This window comes from Paramormyrops kingsleyae, chromosome 13, assembly GCF_048594095.1.
Source record: "Paramormyrops kingsleyae isolate MSU_618 chromosome 13, PKINGS_0.4, whole genome shotgun sequence".
In the NCBI taxonomy this organism is placed as follows: domain Eukaryota; kingdom Metazoa; phylum Chordata; class Actinopteri; order Osteoglossiformes; family Mormyridae; genus Paramormyrops; species Paramormyrops kingsleyae.
Window position 1 is genome coordinate 9088004 of NC_132809.1, and position 21741 is coordinate 9109744.

General features: G+C 42.4%; 1 protein-coding gene across 1 annotated transcript; it reads left to right on the forward strand.

Annotated features, from left to right (window-relative positions):
• Window positions 1–35: 35 nt before the first annotated feature.
• Window positions 36–21396, forward strand: LOC111848189 (semaphorin-7A-like). Its single transcript, XM_023819995.2, has 16 exons — window positions 36–164; window positions 1568–1616; window positions 1740–1820; window positions 5033–5172; window positions 5964–6005; window positions 6182–6283; window positions 6363–6453; window positions 6541–6648; window positions 7162–7301; window positions 8099–8277; window positions 9140–9248; window positions 9610–9808; window positions 10374–10489; window positions 10916–11061; window positions 16074–16132; window positions 16447–21396. Exons 1-16 carry the CDS (start codon window positions 36–38, stop codon window positions 16773–16775), a joined length of 2019 nt encoding a protein of 672 aa, XP_023675763.2. The 3' UTR covers window positions 16776–21396.
• The last annotated feature ends 345 nt before the right edge of the window (window positions 21397–21741 follow it).

Here is a 21741-nt window from a genome sequence, read left to right on the forward strand (position 1 = left end):
TGGAAGGAATTATGAACAAAGAAATATATGTGGAGATGTTAAAAGAACCTCAAGCAGTCAGCAGCAAAACTGGTCTGGGTTGTCGCTTCGTCTTCCAAAACAACAACAATCCCAATCATACGTCTCTCCTGGTGAAGAACTATCTCCAGAAGACCAAAATGAACGTAATGGAGTGGCCTGCACAAAGCCCTGAGATAAATCCAATAGAATATCTGTGGGGTGAACTAAAGAAGAAGGTCCATGCCAGAAGGCCATCAAATCTGGAGGAGCTTGCGAGATTTGCCAAAGAAGAATGAGCTGTGATTCTTCAGATGACCTGTCAGAGATTTGTTGAAAACTACAACAAATTACTGCAGGCTGTTATCCAACAAAAAAGACACACAATTGGCTATTAATATCCGGAGGACTAATAATTTTGACCATGGTAGGTTTTGGTTTCTGTGGAATATTTTCATTTCTGTGTGAAAAGTAAAATAACGTAAGCATCAAAATAAAACTGAGATGTCTAAAAAAAAAGCCACGTTAAATATTATCTGCTCTATTTAACAGCACTTGGGAAATACTTTTAAAACAATGAGATTTTCATAGGGGGGCTAATAATTTTGTCCTCAGCTGTATGTGTGTGTCCTTTACGCAATGGTGCTTCTCTACGCCCGCTGCGTTAATCAAACCATCTAATCTGCCATCTAAAGGCCAACCGTAAAAACAGAGAAGTTACCACCAGTAACGAGGGGAAATAATAAAAAGTTCCTACTTAGATTTATTAACTCTTATTGGAGTGTTTTTCAACCTTGAGGTCGCGACCCCACGTGGGGTCGCCTGGAACTCAAATGGGGTCCCCTGAAATGTCTAGTAATTGATGAAAAAATTACTGATAAAAATATTTTTCAACTAATTATTATTCTTTTAAAAATTATGATTAAAACACCACATACAGTCTTAAACAACTGTATTCTTTCACGTTCATAAATATCAATAAATAATTAAATATAAGTGAGTTCAAATAAAATGATCGTGATCACCTTCAGCCTTGTAAAGACAAGGTCGCCTAACTGTACTTGTGATCAGGGAAAATAAAATGTGACTTTGTGCACTAATCTGGCTACTCTGTATTTGCAACACGGTATAACAAACATGATCAAAAACTAATTCTAGAAAAAAAAAATGTCTATGGGCCGCCAGAAATTTGTGATGTCAAAATGGGTCACAGACCAAAAAAAGGTTGGGAACCACTGTCTTATTGGGAAAAGTAATTCAATAAATGAAACAAGTCTACATTGAAAATAGATACATAAGTATTTTTTTTTATTTAGATTCATACTTATTATTATTAAGTCTAATTATGTATTCATTTTAATATCTGGTTTTGTATTTTATAATTTACAATAAAATTGCAATTTTAAACTGTGTTACATTACGGCGCCCCTGAATAGAGTATAGAGAAAGAAAAAGGCGTGTCGAATGTTTCATGGGCGTCTACTGCAGCAGTTAAGGGCCTCCGATATTAGTTTGCCAACTGGATGGTATATACAGGTCTTTCTGTCTGTCTATATAATTAATTGTCAAGTTTTCACAATATTGCAATGCCGTTGAAATTTTCTCACAAAACGTTTTAGGTGAATATAAATTTAAAAATATATATCAAGCAGAAAACGTTATATGTAAAAAGCATTAGCCTAGTTCAAGTGTTTCAGAAGATCGTATCGGTATGATTATTGCTTTCTGGTTAATATTTGAAGTCGCCTTTCATTTGGATGTTGCTGACGGGCATGACCATCATCATCATCATCATCATCCCAGAGTGATAATTACGGAGAAAGGTAAGAAATCATAAAGGTCATTATTACATTTTAGTGTTACCACTATTGCAATGGCAACAAAATTAATTATATATGAATTTAAAGCAAATTGTATTTCAGTTTGTACTGTATTGTCAGTACAGTGGCTTGTACTTTTATGTGGGCTACAGAAAAAAATGAACTCCGCCAATCGCTTAGTAAATTTACAGAATGCGTTACTAATATATATTAGTTATAAACGCCACACCGCTAAAAAATATGCGTGAAAACCTCGGCGAATGGGGATACTGAACTGCAATGAAAGTGTATTTTACAATATGTGTGTTTCGTAAGATTAGCAGTGGATTCGATATTCGCCAGACATTCACAGATGTCTTTATTTACTCTATCAAACAAAAACACGGAAACCCCAAATTCACAAATTCGTGTATGTTTCTGAAGTCACACACACACAACTTGGTTATTCAGTTACTACAGCCAATAAATTCTGAAAATACAAAATAATACGGCTCCTGTTGTGAGTTCACGTGCTGGCTTGGGTTTGACAGTCCGTTAATTTTATTCCGGTTAGTATGCTAGTGAAAAAAGGGAAAACATTCGTTTACATTGTCAATTGACTGATGTGACTATGGGAAAGCGATCCCGCTACACTTGTTTAACAGTTTTACTTGCGATAACTGGCAATTCATGCATTGTGACTGAAACAACAGGCTTCCGTTTACTTGATTGCTTGCTTTGTTTGATATCGCTGAATGAACAAAGACTTTAACATTTGGTTATGTTTCCCACATAACTAAATGTCCAGTTCGATGTTAAACTATGGGTCAGAAATGTCTTTCAAGTATTTAACTCCAAATAACCAAGTTACGATTTTTTTTGTGATTTTATTATTTTTATTTTTGCTTTTTTATTTATCTTTAACAGAAGCACTGTTGGTTGCATGCTGCAATTAATCTCCATTAAAACATTCTGTTCTGTGGCTCTTTCCTGGTTTTCAGTGTAGCTGTTTTTATAAAAAATCTAATTTCGTATCCATGTAATAACGTCATACCTGCCCATGTTCCCGTTTTATTGTGTCTCCGAGAAACCGTTGCACCCAGTGTTATACAGGCAGTCTAGCTTCCGGTTTGTGGGATTTTAATTTTGCCGTAATACGTTTGTTTTTGCGGGATTACTTTTCATTTAATTTTGAGCTAATGCTTTTGATAAAGGGACAAGCTGTCACTCAACTGGCTTTTGGCACGCCTTCCGGTCCAGGCTGACTAGTCGGGTCCAGCACACATGAATTCTGCTTTCGACTTCTTTTACAATTTTGCGCTCAAATCAAATGGAAAAAAAAATATATAACAAGCGCTTACATACGGAGCCTCTAAGGTACGGAGCCCCAAAGGGGACAAAGGAGGAGAAAAAAAAAATGGTAGAAGAAAAAAAAAGAAGAAGTCATGTTTTGCGTTATAACCCAAAACTTTTGCGATATGACCCAAAAATTCTGCGATATAACCCAAAACCTTTGCGTTATAACTCAAAACTTTTGCGACATAAGGCAAAACTGTTGTGACTTTGAAGTGGAAATATGAGTAATCAGTCAGTGTAAGGAACATGATAGGAAAACATGGAGCGTTTAATCGAATTTTACTTTGATCTTGGTCTACAATATATGGACATTCAGTTTGCTCTCGGATCTAGGCATGATGTTCACATAAATCTGAGGCAGATTAAGAGGATTTTATGTGAAAGGGGATTATTCCAACGGAAAACTACTCCGATTTGGGTGATGTAATTAACTTTATTTGCGAGCAGTTTTTGCACTCTGGGCAGCTTCATGGTTATCGATGGATGTATGCAAAATGCAGAATAAATGGACTTCATGTGAGAAAAGAGGATGTGCATTTGATTTATATTAATTAAATTAATTTATTATAAACATGAAACAACAACAAAAAACGAACAATTCTTTAGGCTTAAATCAACCTCAACAGATTAGCATTAATTAGCAATGTTACTGAAACGTACTTTACCAAGGCTTGCTTTACAATTTACTAATTATGAATTAAACAATCAAATCTTACCACACTGAACTCTAAAGCTTTTTTAACCGTTAAATTAGATTAATAAGCGAGGATCAACCACATCATGCAAACAGCGGCTTTGGTAGTTGCACTTGAATGACCAAAAGTACGCGCTAGTCACCGGATTTTATTGTTGCATTACTACGGAAAAGTTTTGGGTTATATCACAAAAGTTTTGGGTAATATCGCAAAAGTTTTGGGTTATCAAGCAAAACATGACTTTTTTTTTTTTTTTCCTTCTGCCGTTTTTTTTCTGCTCCTTTGTCACCTTAGGGGCTCCGTACTTACATTCTATTTTTCATTATTTTTTTTCATCTGACACAAGAGGCGTTATCCTCGTATGTGACTTCCTCGTAAGTTACTTGTCATGACTGGTTCGGATCAATGAGGTTACGAACTACTTTAGTTACAAAGTGTCACAATGCAGTAACTGAACGTATTACGTGACGAATATTTGTTAAATTTTGTTGAATCATTACAAAATGCGGCGTTATAGTCGTCATCCACGGATCCACAAGTTTTGTTTGTCTGACGACACCCAATTTGTCAGTTTAACAATCTAGACACACAATGTCTCAATTGTTCCACCGCACCGAAAAACATCTCCTGTATTTTGAAACCTAAATGTTGGCATGGTTAATATTTGTGTGGAATGTTTGCATGCACTTCTCGCTCAGCGGATTTCCTCCTGCAGTCCAAAAATATAATTTTAGGTCACAGGTGAGCAATCGTTTTCAGACCCAACCACCCTTTTGCTGCAACTCCCTGATGAGATTACTAACTATACGACTGATTGGTTGAAAAGTCCTCACACCTGGGTTTGAACAGCTGACCTAAAGGTTACCCCAAAACCTGCATACACACCGGCCCTTTGCGGATAAGATTAACTTTTATAAATAATTGTGTGATTAATAGTGTCAAGTGGACTAAAAATTACTAAGGCTGGTAGATTCTGCGTACTTGTCACCATTGCTGTTTGAAGAACTCACAAATACATTGCACTGTCCCTTACTGTTTGCAGGATGTGGGGGTGGGGGTGACTGTGGGAGAGGGGGGGGCTATTTCGTTACATGAAACTTGGTCAAACAGCCATACATCTGCGTAATGCTTTGCAGGGTATTGCTGGCTTATCTCATTATTACACCTGCTCTCTTGTATTGTCAGACTGTGCAGTCAGGAAGCACACGTTACAGGGGACGCACAGCCGCGTGGAGCTCCTTCAGGGCCCGAGACACCGCACTCTGTATGCTGGAGGTGGTGGCAGGCTGTTCTACTTGGACTTCCGGGAACATGACGGCAAGGAGGTAGGCGGACAGTATGGGCTTGGTCTTGAAAATGCCCCGGTTCACTGCTTACAGATACCCTTTTTACCCTATACACCAGAACCAAGTGCCCCACCCCTAAGCAGCATTGATGTGTTATTTGAATTAATTTCTTTAGAAGAAACTTTTGTTCGATCAGATGGCAGGGTCAAGCAGAGTTCCTGGTTAAAGACCTTGCGGTAGTAACTGGAAAAAAAGTATGTTATACGCCCAGCAGCTATAGCATTAGGTAAACCTGCTTGTTCATGCACACAGCTTGATCCTGCAAACAGAGGATCATGTGGCTGTAACTGAATATGTACAACATGGTATGATTGCTGGTGCCCGACAGGATGGTTCCAGCATCTCACAAACAGCCACACGGAATCTCACACGTATTGCAATGTCTAGACTTTAGAAGAATGTTGTTACAGACGACAAAGAAAAAAAACAAAAGCCAGTGGCAGTGTGTTTGTGGTGAAAACACTTTGGTGGTGTGAGAAGACCACCAAAGTGCCAGGCCGGACTCGATAAGGCTAGCAGGAAGGCCACAAATGCACAAAAAAAAAGAGCAGTACAACAGTGGTGTGCAGTAAAGCTACTCGAAATGCAGAAGCCATCTGTGCTCACAGCGGTTCTGGAGGCAAAATGAGTGCCTAATAAAACACTGGACACTGAGTAAATATATTACTGAGTTAGTTCTTGTGTGGCGTGTGGGGTAGGTTTCCTTAACCAAAATAAATATATTGTGTGACAGCATACAGTACATTGTGCTCTTTTATGGATATTTGCAGATGCCGGTGTTCAACTGCTCCAATTCTTGTTCAAGAAACATAGTGAGTTTATTACAGCCGACTTTCATCGCTTAACATTTTTGCAAATTAGAGGACACTGTCTGGTTATATGAAAATGCTTTGGTTTAATAAACAGAAAACACTTTACCCAGGACCCTTTTCTTACAGGTAGTAGAGGATAAATGAAAGCACAAATGTGTTTGTTTGGATATTTCCAGAGCTCGTGTGACTATGACATCACTCTTCTTCACGAGTGTAAGAATGGAAGTGCACTCTTCATCTGTAGGACCGATAGGACTACTCCAGTGTGTTGCAGTGCGGTATGGAAAAGCAACTTTTATTTTTAACCATTTCAGCGATGATAGGCGGACTGTTAACTTGGGGTTTTCTCTTACACAGTCCAGAGAGACTGGTTTTTGCGATGAATGTCACCCGGAAAAAGCAGTGGCCCCGGTTTCTGTACATGAGCGTGCACCGTCTCTCTATGTTGGTAAGTCAGTGAGAATGGAGCGCTATTAACACATACCTGAGATGGGGCTGGAGGGGCCAAAGCACCTTTGCCTCATACCACCTGCAGGGGAGGAGCTGTACACGACTGCCAACATGGTCAACGGGGGCAACCACGTGGGCATCCGCAGGCATTATGGACATCGAGTCAGCATTTGGCCAAGTGACAACGTGACGGGTGAGTTGGGGGGCTGCACTCTTCCTCTGTTCATCAGTCTTTTTCCTGCTCATTTCTGAATCAACAAAGGTCATTTGGTAAATTTCAGAAACAGTAAACCAGTTATCAATATCGACTTTTGACTTACACAGTCCTGCTCAGAGAAAACCCCTGTCAAGCGCCTTGGGGTGACTCTGTTGTGAAAGGCATTATATAAAATACCAAGATGGAACAAAAACACTGTATTTTGACTTCACTATATTTAAGGAGTTAAGGATATTTAAGTTTTAACCATAATAAAGTTGCGGAGGTTCTGAGAAGGTCAGAGGATATGCAAGGAAGCCAAGGAAGTGCTGGTATCAGCAAGGCCCGAGTTTTTAACTCAGTCCAGCATCAAAGATAGTGATAATGAGAGATAATGACATAATTCATTAAAAAACTATATGTACCTTGTGGTTCCCTAGCTTTTTTTCTAAGTTGACTGATGCAGGTTGCCTGGTTTCATAACTTTTTATTTCTTTTTGCATTGTTCAGAGCAGAATTATGTGGCCCTAGTTGCGAGCCCCAGACCTAACAAGATTCAGGACCGGATCTACGCCTTTCTGGTCCAGAGGAATGCAGACCAGCACAGGGAGGCGGATCTGTGGGTGTCCCTTGTCACCCAAGTGTGCCAGGTAAGCAACACTATGAGGAGGACCATGATTAGTGTGCAGTATCAGTGGAGGACCACGATGAGTGTGCAGTATCAGTGGAGGACCACAATGAGTGCGCGGTGTCAGCGGAGGAAAATGATGAGTGTGCGGTATCAGTGGAGGACCATGATGAGTGCGTGGTATCAGTGGAGGACCATGATGAGTGTGCGGTATCAGTGGAGGACCATGATGAGTGTGCGGTATCAGTGGAGGACCATGATGAGTGTGCGGTATCAGTGGAGGACCATGATGAGTGTGCGGTATCAGTGGAGGACCATGATGAGTGTGCGGTATCAGTGGAGGACCATGATGAGTGTGCGGTATCAGTGGAGGACCATGATGAGTGTGCGGTATCAGTGGAGGACCATGATGAGTGTGCGGTATCAGTGGAGGACCATGATGAGTGTGCGGTATCAGTGGAGGACCATGATGAGTGTGCGGTATCAGTGGAGGGCCATGATGAGTGTGCAGTATCAGTGGAGGACCATGATGAGTGTGCAGTAGCAGTGATTGTGTGGCTTTTGAGGACATTGACTTGAGGGCACATGATTACCCACCATAGGATAGAAAGCTAGAGGCTAAAATGAATTAATCAGGATCCTGAAGGTAAATGATGCTGTACACTTGAGGTTGAAAATGGCCCTTATTAATGGGCAAGGCTGTGAACTATAACATACTGACTTGGTTTAGATCCACTGAGTTTATAAACGGCCTTGGAGAGGTTACATCAAGCACAAGAACTATATTGCCAGACATGACGACTCACCTTGTGCTGTCAGGCAGATTTGGGCGGGCCCAAATCATTTTTACAAAGGAGCTGGACATCCCACCTTAGCGCCCTGCTGTCCTGTGGCATCGCTGAGAAGAAGCTGTACTTTAACCAGCTGCTGGATGTCGCGGTCCTAGAGCAGGACATCTGGAAAGACAGCATGGTGTATGCCCTCTTCTCCAATGGCTGGTAAGGTATCTCACCATGCATCCCCGGGTGAAAATGAAAAACAGCAACACAGCACATTACTGTTGCCTCACACCTCTGGGACCAGGGTTTGAATCTCCACCCTGGTCCCATGTGTGTGGGTTTTGCATGTTCTCCCTGTGTCATCGTGGGGTTTCCTCTGGGTGTGAGTGTGTGAATGGTGTGTGAGTGTGCCCTGCGATGGGTTGGTGTCTCGTCCTGGGTTGTTCCCTGCCTTACACCCATAGATTCCGTAATAAACATGCAGTCATCAAGGAACCAACAGGTAGAAGTGTTGTAGTCTAAGCTTGCAAAGAGTGACCAGAAGCTAGTGCAAGAAAGTGTTGAAAAAAGGACCTGTAAGGTTACTGCTTAGAATGTCAGAAAAATTATACAAATAATGCCAAGAAAATCTGGTAGAACCTAATCTGTGAACTAAAGACTGAAAAGGAATTTTAACGTGCAAAATACAAGTAAGCATTCAGTACTGCTGACTGCAACCATTGTAACAAAACAATCAACAAAGAGATTGAATTGGTGATGGTTACCTGAGATGTTCCTACAAGAGATGGGTCTTCAAGGTGTTTCTTCAAGGTCATGAGGGACTTTGCAAATCAGAAGAAAAAAGCGATACCAGTTACATTTATTCTAAATGAATAATTCCAGGAGATGTATTGACAGAGAGTCACTTTGAAAGACTTACTATTTAATGAAATACAAAACAAAATGCATTTACCTCGCCGAAAAATACATCATACTTTATAATAATAAGCCTTTTGTGGGATGTTCCCTGATGTCATCCTGTATTAACCCAAAACCCTGGACTGACTCACTGGAGCCCGCTGACCTGCGCTGCTCTTCACAGGGGCATGACAGCGGTATGCGTCTTCACCATGGGTGACATTGACTACGTCTTCACAAATTCCCCATTCAAGGGATACATGGGCACGGTTCCACACCCGCGGCCCGGAACGGTAAAATAACACTCTGACTTTGTTCCATTGTTTTCCTTTTGTTGTGGCTACTTTTGAGTTTGAAGTAGAATTACCCTGACTTGCTTTACCTTTTCCGTGCATGTTAGAGGCAAATGTCCAGAATTTACTGTCTGATGTAAGCCAAATGTTACAGTTCAGGCCCCAGTGATCATTTTTGCCGTATTCGTGTATCAGAGTTCCATCTCTCTATCTTAAACACTCGTCGAGTACAAGGTTACGGTTACGAGTACAAGGTTACGGTGAGCTTGGAGCCTAAATGGTTCACTGCTGTTTGGGGGAAGAGTAGCCAAACTGCCAAATGCTAATCGAGTGCATTTTTTATCCATTGTGTCGATGGCAGTGCGTTGAAGACAGCACAAAACTTCCTCAGGATGTGCTTCGATTGGTAAAAGACCATCCTGAGATGAAGGACTGGGTCAGGCCAGTGAATAACAGCGACCCCATTTTTATCAGTCATCATCATCAATACAAACACATCCGAGTGGACAGAGTGAACAGCAGCCTGGGGACCTCCTACCACGTGATACTGCTTACGCTGGGTGAGAATCTTATTGCAGTCAGCACCAATGACAGTACAAATAACAGCATGCAAGCTCACAAAATATTAGTACAAGGACGTAAGAGCTTAATTGTACCACTTATTGACAAAGCTAACATCACTAATGCAGGATACAGGCACCTGTTCCCAATGAAATGCTGGCAAAACATTCAGGACAGTTTATGAAATCATGTGTCACACCCTCATCTCCATGTCTGCGATTCAGCATCCCTAGTGACTCTCTTACCGTCTACAGAGGACTCCAAAATAGAAATGTTTTTAAGAGGGGGGGAAAAAACCATTAAAACTAGTGGCGCACCAGAATTAAACATTTTACTTATTTGTTCTTCACTTTCCGGTAAGGAGCTTTTTTTGGGTGAATAATTAAACTCTCATTTTACAGCTTTGGATTGTAAAAATACAGTGCATTTATGGCTATATTGTTTTCATCAATAGTGCTATAAAATGCTGAAAAGCGGCCTGCCAGCCGTAAAACAGCATGTGTTTATATTATATTGAAGAAGCAGGATGTGTGGTAACAAGAGTCTGTGACTGTCTGCACTCAGGGAGTGGCAGGGTACACAAAGTGCTGGAGCAGGACGGCCACACCTTCGTTATTGCTGAACTGCGGCCCTTTGCCTACTGCTGCCATATCCGCAACGTTCTGCTGCAGCCACATACGGTGAGACGCATCACCACCCCCCCCCCCACAGGTCCGCGTTCCGAATGTGGGGGCACAAAGATGGATTTCACCAGATCACTCACTGAACAACAACCATATTCCGCGTAACTGATTGGGTGTTTTAAACCACACATTTAATTTATAAACACTGCATATAATCGGTCAGGAATATTTACTTTTTAAAGGCTGACCTTTAAAATACCCTAATAACATTATATTACTAGAAAAGGAGTGTGATGGTGAAGAATAACTTTCCTATATCGCTAATGGAGGAAATGAGGATTCCAAACTCACGGGGGGTAGGTTAGCATGGGCATCTCTGTAGCCAGCAGCATGTCACAGTTTCACTCACAGAGTTTCAGAGGCGTACTCTTACCCTTAGCAGTCATGAGTAGCATCCTGACAGTATTGGTGTTGGCCTTGCAGAAGATGCTCTATGTGAGCAGCAGCAGTGAGGTTGTAGAGCTGGACCTGCGCAGCTGCCAGGCCTATGGACCACGGTGTGAGGACTGTGTTATGGCCCGGGACCCCTACTGCGGATGGAATGGAACTCACTGTGCACCAGTCACCAGGTATAGCCCATAGTCTTCAGGTCTACACGTTTTAGGAAGGACCTTGAGGGAGTAGGGTCTAAAGAATATTAAATTGGCAGGAGGGGCATTATTCATTCACAGTTGTGTACCAGTTTGAATGAGATGAAATCGGGGCTCTTAAAAAGCCTTTATTGCTGTTTGTATGTCCTTATAAATTATCGAGGTAAGACTTTGTTGTGTTGCCTCAGATGACCACACATAACAGCAAAGGGATTCAGTTCTGTCTTCTCAAAGGTTCTCTTTTGGCATGGGTGAGTGTAGGAATACTGCATGTTTTGGCATCTTGTGCCTGCTTGAGACAGCAGAAATCAGGGAAGGTCAGTTTGGGGAGTATGCACTGCACTGGCGCAGCATTTTGTACCAGCTAAAGATGTGCCAAACCGATCAGTATCAGTTTTCAGTATTGTATCGGTCCGATTCTGGCCTAAATTACAGGACTGGATATTGGGGAGGAATAAAAAATGTAATCCGATCCATTAAACATCACGGAAATGTTTGACAAAACCTGAAACATGCAGTAAGCAGATGCGTCACGTTCTCGCATAAAACAGCGTGTGTCACGCGATAGGAGCTTCTGTTGTGCGTGAGACCTGCCGGCATGTCAGCAGTGTGGAGATACTTCAAATGCACAAAAGAAAAAGGCAAGACCACGGAATGTAAGGTGTAGTTGAAGTATTTCGCTGAGTGGCAGCAGCTTTGGAAACTGCAACACCACAAACCTGATTTAGCAATGCTGCTAAAAGTGATAAAGTTTAAATAAAAAGTAGCAGTTTTGGGTGCAAGGCATTTCTTACATATTATGAGTGTAATACAGTGGGAAACGCTTATAGTGATCATGTCTGTGTGGGTGAAATTGATCACTATAAGAGCATGGTCATTATAACAGATTTTTTTTTTCCCCATTTTCTTTATGTCTCAGGCAGATAAATATATAAGTGTCAATTACATGGTAATTATATGGATGAGGTAATAAAACAGACAGCATTGCTATTTACTGAATTTAACTGACTCTCAAAATAAAGAATAAAGAATCTTGAAAATACAGTACAACTATTTCAAACGCTTTTCAAAGTACTGTATTGCTCACTCCTGACAAACCCCAGAATCGACAGGGAAGAATGCAGAGGTTCTATCTCCTCTCTGCACAACACTAACAGCAACAGAGTACAGGCTGGCAATGATCCCAACTGAGCTGAATGTTTTACAAAAATTGACAAAGGCTGCAAAGAAACTCTGATAAACTCTGAAAACCCGCAGTGCCAGGAAGTGGTCAATGGTAGACTTTTTTAATGTAAAACCAGCCTGCTCCAGTCACTGGTTGGTGAGCAAGTGACCACAGATGCTGTTAAGGATGACCCCAGTAAGGACCTTACCCAGCATGGAGAGCAGAGTTGCCTCCCAGTAGTCATACATTTCACTTTCTAGATAGGGACAAGAAGTCCAGTTTTCCAGTCAGTTGGGATGACAGCTTTCCCAGGAACAGCTACTCCCTGAGTAGGGCAGCCATCAGAGAAACCAGACCAAAAGTAGGTGTTCCCACCTAGAGATATCTGGCCACTCCGGTCTGTGGAGTTTACGAAGTTCCTGATAGCATCGTGCCAGAGTGACGCGGCTACCTGATAGGGACCAGAGTGCTGCCGTGCAGCGGGTGACGCTTCAGCGCCACACCGGTTCCGATTCCCAGTGGGCCTGGTCTCATTGGCTCCCCGGTAGTTTCGACACCTCTGGGGATGACCCCATTCATGAAGTATGCAGCTTTCCTGTGGGTGGCTGCGGCAGAGCTACTCCCATGGAGAGCTGAAAAGAGTCCTGGGTGAAGTTCTTACGGTGGCTTGAGCACCAAACCTGCCACCAGCCCCCAAAATTTTCTATGCAAGATGGAGGACCACTTACAGGGGCGGATGCAGTTTAACCTCATACCCAACCTAATGGAGAAACCCAAGGGCATAAAGTCACTATGCAGAGCATTCTCTGTTACAGTACACTCAGAAGTGAGTCTGACTTAAGTAACTATTATATAGTCATGCATTACTTAACAAAACCAATACATTCTGAGAAATGCATTGTTAGGCAATTTTGTTGTTGTGTGTACATCAGAGTATACTTACACAAACCTAGATTATATAGCCTACTGAACACCCAGGCTATAGGGGATAGCCTAAATAACGATTAAAAAGTACAGTATAGTAAATATACAAAACACTAACAATTATTATTCAGTACTATGTACTGTACATAATTGCAAATCGTTTTGTACAACTGGCAGCACAGTAGATTTGTTTACACCAACATTACCAGAAACACATGACTAATGCATGGCACTATAAAATTACAACAGCTACGATGACACTAGGCGACAGGGATGCTTCATCTCCATTATAATCTTATGAGATCATTGTCATAAATGTCATCTGTTGACTGAAAAATGTGGTACATGACTGTATATGAATTGTAACCAAAAAAAAAAGTAGGAAGGTGACACCTTGTCAGAATGCAGTTTATCCTCGAAATTTAATACAAAAAAGCCACAGTTCGGATTGCATAAAGGCTTCTTCGGTTTAGTGAACTTCAGTCAAAAAGACGTTTTGAATGCTAGTATAATTCCTAGGACATCCACCAGAAATTACCACCGAGCCCTTGGAGTTCTATTCCTGGCATAGGTCCAGCGTTAAGAGGCATTGTCTTCTTGTTTTATGTTACAACAGAATGGCTCTTTGCAATAAATTCTGTTCTCATAAGGTAAGACGTTACATTTAATTGAGGTTACACTATAGCCAGTCTCTCATAATAAACTAACAATTAAAATATTTTTAGGACATCACACTAGCATCCTCGCAGGAGAACCACTAGTCATTAGTAAGAACAATGCAAGTGAAATTAGATTGTAGTTTGTTTATCTATACATTGGCAGCTAAGATTAAAATTTCACTTTTGAAATAACAGCAAAAAGAGTGAGTGATCACTGTGATGCTGCACTGAAAGAGCAGTTATGGAAAAATGGAGTGTGAAATGGAAAAAGATTTTAATATAGTGCAGCATAAGTGAATAAAAATTTAAGGCTTTCCCTGATACCACCACTCATTTTTCAGTTTTTGGTTAAAGGGCTTCAGTTCCACTGTTCTACTTTAATGGGTAACGACAGTGAAACCTGAAAGGGTGTTAATAAGTACGCCTGGCAAGAGAGCATTCGAGGCCCATTTTGTAATCTTATCAATGAATCTGCCTCTACATGCTTTGGACATTCAGGTGAAGAAAGGAGCTGTCAGCTGATCACCACCTGGTGGTGATTTGGACGATGGGCGAAAATGCCAGATAGACCCGATAGACCCAAATGTATAGTGAGACTGTGCTTGGAGTGTTTGGCCAAGGCCCCTGTCTGAGGGGTCTTCAACTTGCACCTTTGGCCGAACTCCTCTTGCATCCCAAACAAGGGTGGAGACATTGAGCCTGAATGGACAATGTTCTGGGACTTCAATGCTGAGGCGGGTGTGCGGAGCTGAAAGGTTGCTGGTGCCCGTCCTGGTGGCAATCCCCAAACCCGGTGGTGGGCACCAGCTGTAAAGGGGTGTTGATAGGCTGAGGGAGGAGGCCTTCTGAGCTTTGTTAACTTGTGGGACTCCTAAAACAGGTGAAACGTACTGGCAGGCCAAGCAGAAAGTGGCTTTGGCCGTTGCGGAAGCAACGGTGTGAGAGGAGTCTGGTGAGGGCATAGACAATTACTTTTGGGCGACCTCGAAAAGTTTCTGGCAGTCAGGTGACTCAGGTGGGGCAAGAAGGGGTTCACCCATTCTGTCTAGAGTAGGGATGGAGCGCTGTTGACCTCAAATGGGAATATAGTCAGGCAGTGGAAGGAATATTTCAAGGACCTCCTGAATCCCACTGAAATGCCTTCCTTGAAGGAAGTAGAGCTGGAAGCCTCAGAGGACTTACCCATCACTAGGGCTGTTGTCACGGAAGTAGTCAAAAAAAAAGAACAAAACACTTTGGTGGTAAGGCTCCTGAGTTTCTCCCAGCTCTTCAAGTTGTTGGGTTGTCTTGGCTGACACACCTCTTCAACATTGCGTGGAGGTTGGGGTCAGTGCCCACGGACTGGCAGACTGGAGTAGTGGTCCCAATCTTTAAGAAAGGGGACCGGGGGATGTGTTCCAACTACAGAGGGATCACACGCTCAATTTAAGTATCTGTTATTCACGAGTGAGGGAAGAAGGGAACAGAAGATCAGTGCAACGTCAACAGTAATGCAGAGGCTGCAGGGTTCTGTGATGGTGAAGAGAGGTGAGTGGTGGAGAGAGAGGTGATGGATTCACCGGTCAATCTACGTTCATACTATCATCTATGGTCATAAGCTTTGGGTGGGTGACTGAAAGAATGAGATTGTGGATACAAGTAGCAGAAATCAGTTTCCTCCACAGGGTGTCTGGCTCAGCCTTAGAGATAGGATGAGGAGCTCGGACATTCGGGAGGGGCTCAAAGTACAGCCGCTGCTCTTCTGCATCGAAAGAAGTCAGTTGAGGTGGTTTGGGCATCTATTACGGATGCCTCCTGAATGTTGACCTGGGGAGATGCTGCGGGTATGTCCAATTGGGAGGAGACACCGGGGCAGACCCGGGACATGCTGGAGAAAGAATCTCTCGAATGGCCTGGGACAACCTTGGTATCACCCCCAGAGGAGGTGGTGAGGTAAGGGGAGATCTGGGCATCACTGCTTAGACTGCTGCCCCCACAACCCAACCCAGGATAAGCTTTGGGGGGGGGGGGGGCAAGAGTGAGAGAGAATGAATGAGTGAATGATCCATAAGGTGGCTTTGTTATACTGTCCAACACATCTTTGGTCCCATTCTGATCCTGCTTTGATATCCATGCCCCATGTCTTTCTTCCCACACTTTTAGGGTCAGCATCCTCTCAGCCCATCACACATTTGCAGCACGAGGATTCATGAATAGGCTCTTTATCACACAGTCCTCTATGGCTTTTTTGTTTCCACAAACAGCTCCGCGATACAGGATGTGAAACATGGAAATCCTCAGCTATGCACACAAAGAGAATACGGTAAGGACAATGGAAGAGTTTGTGTGTGCAGTTCATATGGGCTGTAGATACATCAATACAGTGTATTATTACTGTATAACAAATAAATAATTACCAAGAACTGGAACATACTAGATGGGTATAAAAAAGGTACACGTGCAAAGATAATGAATGTTTAGAACTATTCATGTAGACCAACTAGTATCTAAAAAACTACACTGAGGAGCGATGAGGTATAACTGTAGATATGTGGTCACCAACGAGTCAACTGTGAGCTACTCGCAGCCTGTATAAAACACTTTATAAATAAGATTAAATTTTACTGTTGTCTTCAGTACCCAGCATTCCTCAGAAAGTTAAACGGCACACGGCACACTTTTTGAGCTGTCCCATGCTGTCCACCCATGCCACTTACATCTGGTATCACAATGGAACGAAGGTTGAAAGCCTCGTCACGGACAGCCTGTGTCTGCTGCTCATCGAGGCTATGGATACCAGTATGGCTGGGACCTACCGCTGCAACGCCTCAGAGATGAACTACGCAAAGGTCATTGTGGAGTACAAGTTGTCCGTAGAGAGCAAGGCCCAAGGTCTGGCCCCAAAATACCTGCTACTTTACCTCCTCAGCCTCACTTTGAGCTCCATGCTTCCACAAGACCTCTAGAGCAGGGGTGGGCAATCTTATCCGCAAAGGGCCGGTGTGTATGCAGGTTTTCGCTGCAACTCCCTAATTAGGTCACTAATTAGAGGACTGATTGTCTGAAGAGTCCTCACACCTGGGTCTGAACAGCTGACCTAAAGGTTACCCCAAAACCTGCATAAACACCAGCCCTTTGCGGTGAAGATTGCCCACCCCTGCTCTAGACCGTGTGTGTGTAATCGGAAGGTTGCCAGGTTAAATCATCAGGGTTGCCAACTTTGGTCAGTTTGCTGGCATGAGATTTTCAATTAAAGACAAGTCTGCACACACATTTACATGTTGAGTTTTATTACCTTGCAAAGAGGCTTTAGGGTAGGGGTGTCAAACTCCAGTCCTGGGGGGCCAGAACGCTGCAGAGTTTTTGGTTTCCCCTCATTTAACACACCTGATTCAACACCTTGTGCTAATTACCACACAGCTCTTGAGCTGAATCATTTGTAGTGGAACTGGGAAAGAACTAAGCTACATGGGGCTCTGGCCTCCCAGGACTGCAGTTTGACACCCCTGCTCTAGGGTTTGCAAACAGTCCCAGTGCTTTTCATGTAGCTAATTTTAGGTTTGTAATGGAATAATGTAGATTTGCTGTAAGATGACGGCTCCGGCTTCTCCCTCCCTTTTTAAAAGCTACCTACAGGGTGTTTGTTATTCCACAGCGCATAGTGATCATTATATGGCACATTTATTTTTATATTATACAATTACAACTGTGCAAAATAATATAATATACAGTATATCACAAAAGTGAGTACACCCTAAACATTTTTTTAAATATCTTCAGGTGAGACATTATATTAATACAGTACAAGGAGGTCATTTAAGGCCCCTCTCTTCACTCCTAATAGACAGTATTATAAGAGAAAAAAAAGAGGTTTTGTGTCTTATATGTATACCAATCTCACTGACTTGTATGGGGAGGACGTTTCATCTTCAAGACCTAAATGGGAAAAAGATCTGGAATGCACTTTTGAACAAGATACTTGGGAACTTATCTGTAAAAGTGCCTTAACATTTTCATTTAATAGTAGACATAGATTAATACAGTTCAATATTTTACATAGGGTATATTATACACCTGAAAGATTACATAAGATAAGTGATTCATATTCAGAATGCTGCCCTAGATGTAAAACAGAGGTGGGTACGTTACTACATATGTTTTGGACGTGTTCGGAACTAAAACCCTATTGGAGAAATATTGTACAAACTATTTACAAAATTATTAATGTCAAGCTTCCACATGATCCAAGATTGATGTTATTGGGGGATGAATCAGTTCTCCAACTAAATCAAAGGAATTTACGCTTAGTTAAGATGGCTTTGATAGCAGCAAAAAAATGCATAGCTATACAATGGAAATCAGTAGAACCACCAAGTCATATTGTATGGCTTAGGGAACTTGCGTCATGTTCCTGTTGAAAAAATAATGTTTAATCTGAGAAAAAAAAGTCATCAATGTTTGAAAAGATTTGGGGCAAATTTATTGAATATATAAATAATTTGGATGTTACATTGACTGAAAATGCTGATGTGATAATGTAACTCTTCTTTGCTTTACTCTTATTTATTTTCACTGTCATTGTTTATTTATTTTTCTCCTCTTATTCTATACATCGGGTCAATGCCTCACAATAATGTTCATTTAAGTGTTCTGTCTAGTGAGGGTGGGATTGGGGTGAAGGGTGGTTAGAAAAGTATGTCTACATGTATGTTGAACTGATTCTGTTAATGGTTCATGCAAAAATAATAAATATATTGATAAAAAAATATATATTTTTGTAAATATTTTATTATATCTTTTCATGTGACAAACCTGAAGATATGACACTTTGATACAATGTAAAGAAGCCAGTGTACAGCTTGTATCACAGTGTAAATTTGCTGTCCCCTCAAAATAACTAAACACACAGCCATTCCTGTCTAAACCGCTGGCAACAAAAGTGAGTACACCCCGAAGCGAAAATGTCCAAATTGTGCCCAAAGTGTCAATATTTTGTGTGGCCACCATTATTTTCCAGCACTGCCTTAACTCTCTTGGGCATGGAGTTCACTAGAGCTTCACAGGATGCCACTGGAATCCTCTTCCACTCCTCCATGATGACATCATTCTCTCCATGATGTCAGGATTGGCAACAGGACTTCAGCCAGCATTATTACAAACACTGGCGTCCCGCAGGGCTGTGTCCTCAGCCCCATCCTCTACACCCTGTTCACCCACGACTGTGTCGCCACCAGTAAGGACAACATCATCCTGAAGTTCGCGGATGACACTGCAGTGATCGGTCGCATCACTGGAGGGGACGAAACGGCTTACAGGAGAGAGGTGGCCGGCCTGGTATCATGGTGTGAGGACAATAACCTCACCCTCAACACTGACAAAACAAAGGAAATGATAGTGGACATGGGGAAGACGAGGAGCCCCCGCCTGCCACTGTTTATCCGGGAGCTTGAAGTGGAGAGGGTGAGCAGCTTTAAATACCTGGGCATCTACATCTGTGAGGACCTCACCTGGACACTGAACACCACACAGCTGGTCAAGAAAGCTCAACAGCGGCTGTATTTCCTGAGGAGGCTGAGGAAGTTTGGCATGTCACGCAAGATCCTCAGCAATTTCTACAGCTGCATTGTGGAGAGCACACTGACCAGCTGTATCACCGCATGGTATGGCAGCACAACTGCTATGGACCGCAAAGCCTGCAGAGAGTGATAACAACTGCGGAGAAGATCATTAGGACTCCACTGCCCTCTTTGCAGAGCATTTACCATCGCAGAGCACTGAGGAGAGCTGCCTCCATCCTCAAAGACCCGACACACCCCCAACACGGACTGTTCACACTCCTGCCCTCGGGACGAAGGTTCAGAAGTGTGAAATCTAGAACATCCCGGCTAAACAACTCTTTCTTCCCCACTACAATCAGACTCCTAAATAGACGACCTACCTCATTTACATAACAGATCACTTTGCATATCATGACCTACCTCATTTGCACAACAGGTCACTTTGCACTTTAAGCTCTTTTTGCACTATTTTTCTCAAGTATGCTCTTTTGTACTTGTAATTTAATTTAACCTGGCATTTGTGAGTGGACAGCAAAGTAAGAATTTCATTGTACTGAGAAATACTACTTTTCTGTACATATGATAATAAACGCTTTGAATCTTGAATCACGGAGCTGGTGGATGTTAGAGACCTTGCGCTCCTCCACCTTCCGTTTGAGGCCCCACAGATGCTCAATAGGGTTTAGGTCTGGAAACATGCTTGGCCAGTCCAACACCTTTACCCTCAGTTTCTTTAGCAAGGCAGTGGTCGTCTTGGAGGTGTGTTTGGGGTCATTATCATGTTGGAATACTGCACTGCGGCCCAGTTTCCGAAGGGAGGGGATCATGCTCTGCTTCAGTATGTCACAGTACATGTTGACATTCATCATTCCCTCAATGAACTGTTGCGCCATAGTGCCGACAGCATTCATGCAGCCCCAAACCATGACACTCCCACCACCATGCTTGACTGTAGGCAAGACACACCTGTTTTTGACCTCCACACCTGGCTGACGCCACACACGCTTGACACCATCTAAACCAAATAAGTTTATCTTGGTCTCATCAGACCACAGGACATAGTTCCAGTAAAACATGTCCTTAGTCTGCTTGTCTTCAGCAAACTGTTTGCGGGCTTTCTTGTGCATCATCTTTAGAAGAGGCTTCCTTCTGGGACAACAGCCATGCAGACCACTTTGATGCAGTGTGCGGCGTATGGTCTGAGCACTGACAGGCTGACCTTCAACCTCTGCAGCAATGCTGGCAGCACTCATGTCTATTTTCAAAAGACAACCTCTGGATATGACGCTGAGCACATGCACTCAACTTCTTTGGTCAACCCTGGCGAGGCCTGTTCTGAGTGGAACCTGTCCTGTTAAACCGCTGTAAGGTCTTGGCCACCATGCTGCAGCTCAGTTTCAGGGTGTTGGCAATCTTCTTATAGCCTAGGCCATCTTTATGTAGAGCAACAATTCTTTTTTTTAGATCCTCAGAGTTCTTTGCCATGAGATGCCATGTTGAACTTCCGGTGACCAGTATGAGAGAGTGTGAGAGCTCCCCATTTATACCGGAGACCTTGTAATACTAATAAGTCACATGACACCGGGGAGGGAAAATGGCTAATTGGGCACAATTTGGACATTTTCGCTTAGGGCTGTACTCACTTTTGTTGCCAGCGGTTTAGACAGGAATGGCTGTGTGTTTAGTTATTTTGAGGGGACAGCAAATTTACACTGTTATACAAGCTGTACACTGGCTTCTTTACATTGTATCAAAGTGTCATATCTTCAGGTTTGTCCCATGAAAAGATAAAATAAAATATTTACAAAAATGTGAGGGGTGTACTCACTTTTGTGAGATACTGTAGCTTGTTCATAGTTAATCTATTGTTTCTCTACTATTTATGTATTTTGTTTTTTACAGCTGTTAATATATATCTGTTATTGTACATCTACTTAGCTCCTTGATCTCGTCATACTCCTATTCTTGGCTGGAGCGACTGTGATGAAACAAACTCCCCCACAGGATAAATAAAGTTTTGTGATACTGATTTAAGCCCTTTGAGGAAGGTATAAAACAGGACATCCTTTTGGCCGGTTAACTTGACTAACAAGACCTGGGGACTCACACCTGGTGAGTGTCGGTGACAGTTATAAACAGTCAGACTGTCTTAGTGAAAGATATAGGCGTCGGGAATCGGAAGCATTCTGATGAACAATATCCCCAATTCCAAATCTGAAGGCAACGGTGAAGTGGAACTGATTGTTATTGTTGATACACCACAGTACAGAGTACATAAAATGTGCCCACTGCATTTAATCCATACCTAACATTTTGAGACAGTAGTGGGCAGCTATTTAGCACCTGGGGAGCAGTTCCTGGGGGCAGTGGCTTG

What these genes read in the sequence shown, in the direction of transcription:
- LOC111848189 (XM_023819995.2), top strand. Translation starts at nt 36, where the DNA reads ATGTTAAAAGAACCTCAAGCAGTCAGCAGCAAAACTGGTCTGGGTTGT. An exon ending in TGCACCGTCTCTCTATGTTG is followed by an intron (nt 6,454 to 6,540) that starts GTAAGTCAGTGA and finishes TACCACCTGCAG; the next exon opens with GGGAGGAGCTGTACACGACT. An exon ending in CACTGTGCACCAGTCACCAG is followed by an intron (nt 11,062 to 16,073) that starts GTATAGCCCATA and finishes TTCCACAAACAG; the next exon opens with CTCCGCGATACAGGATGTGA.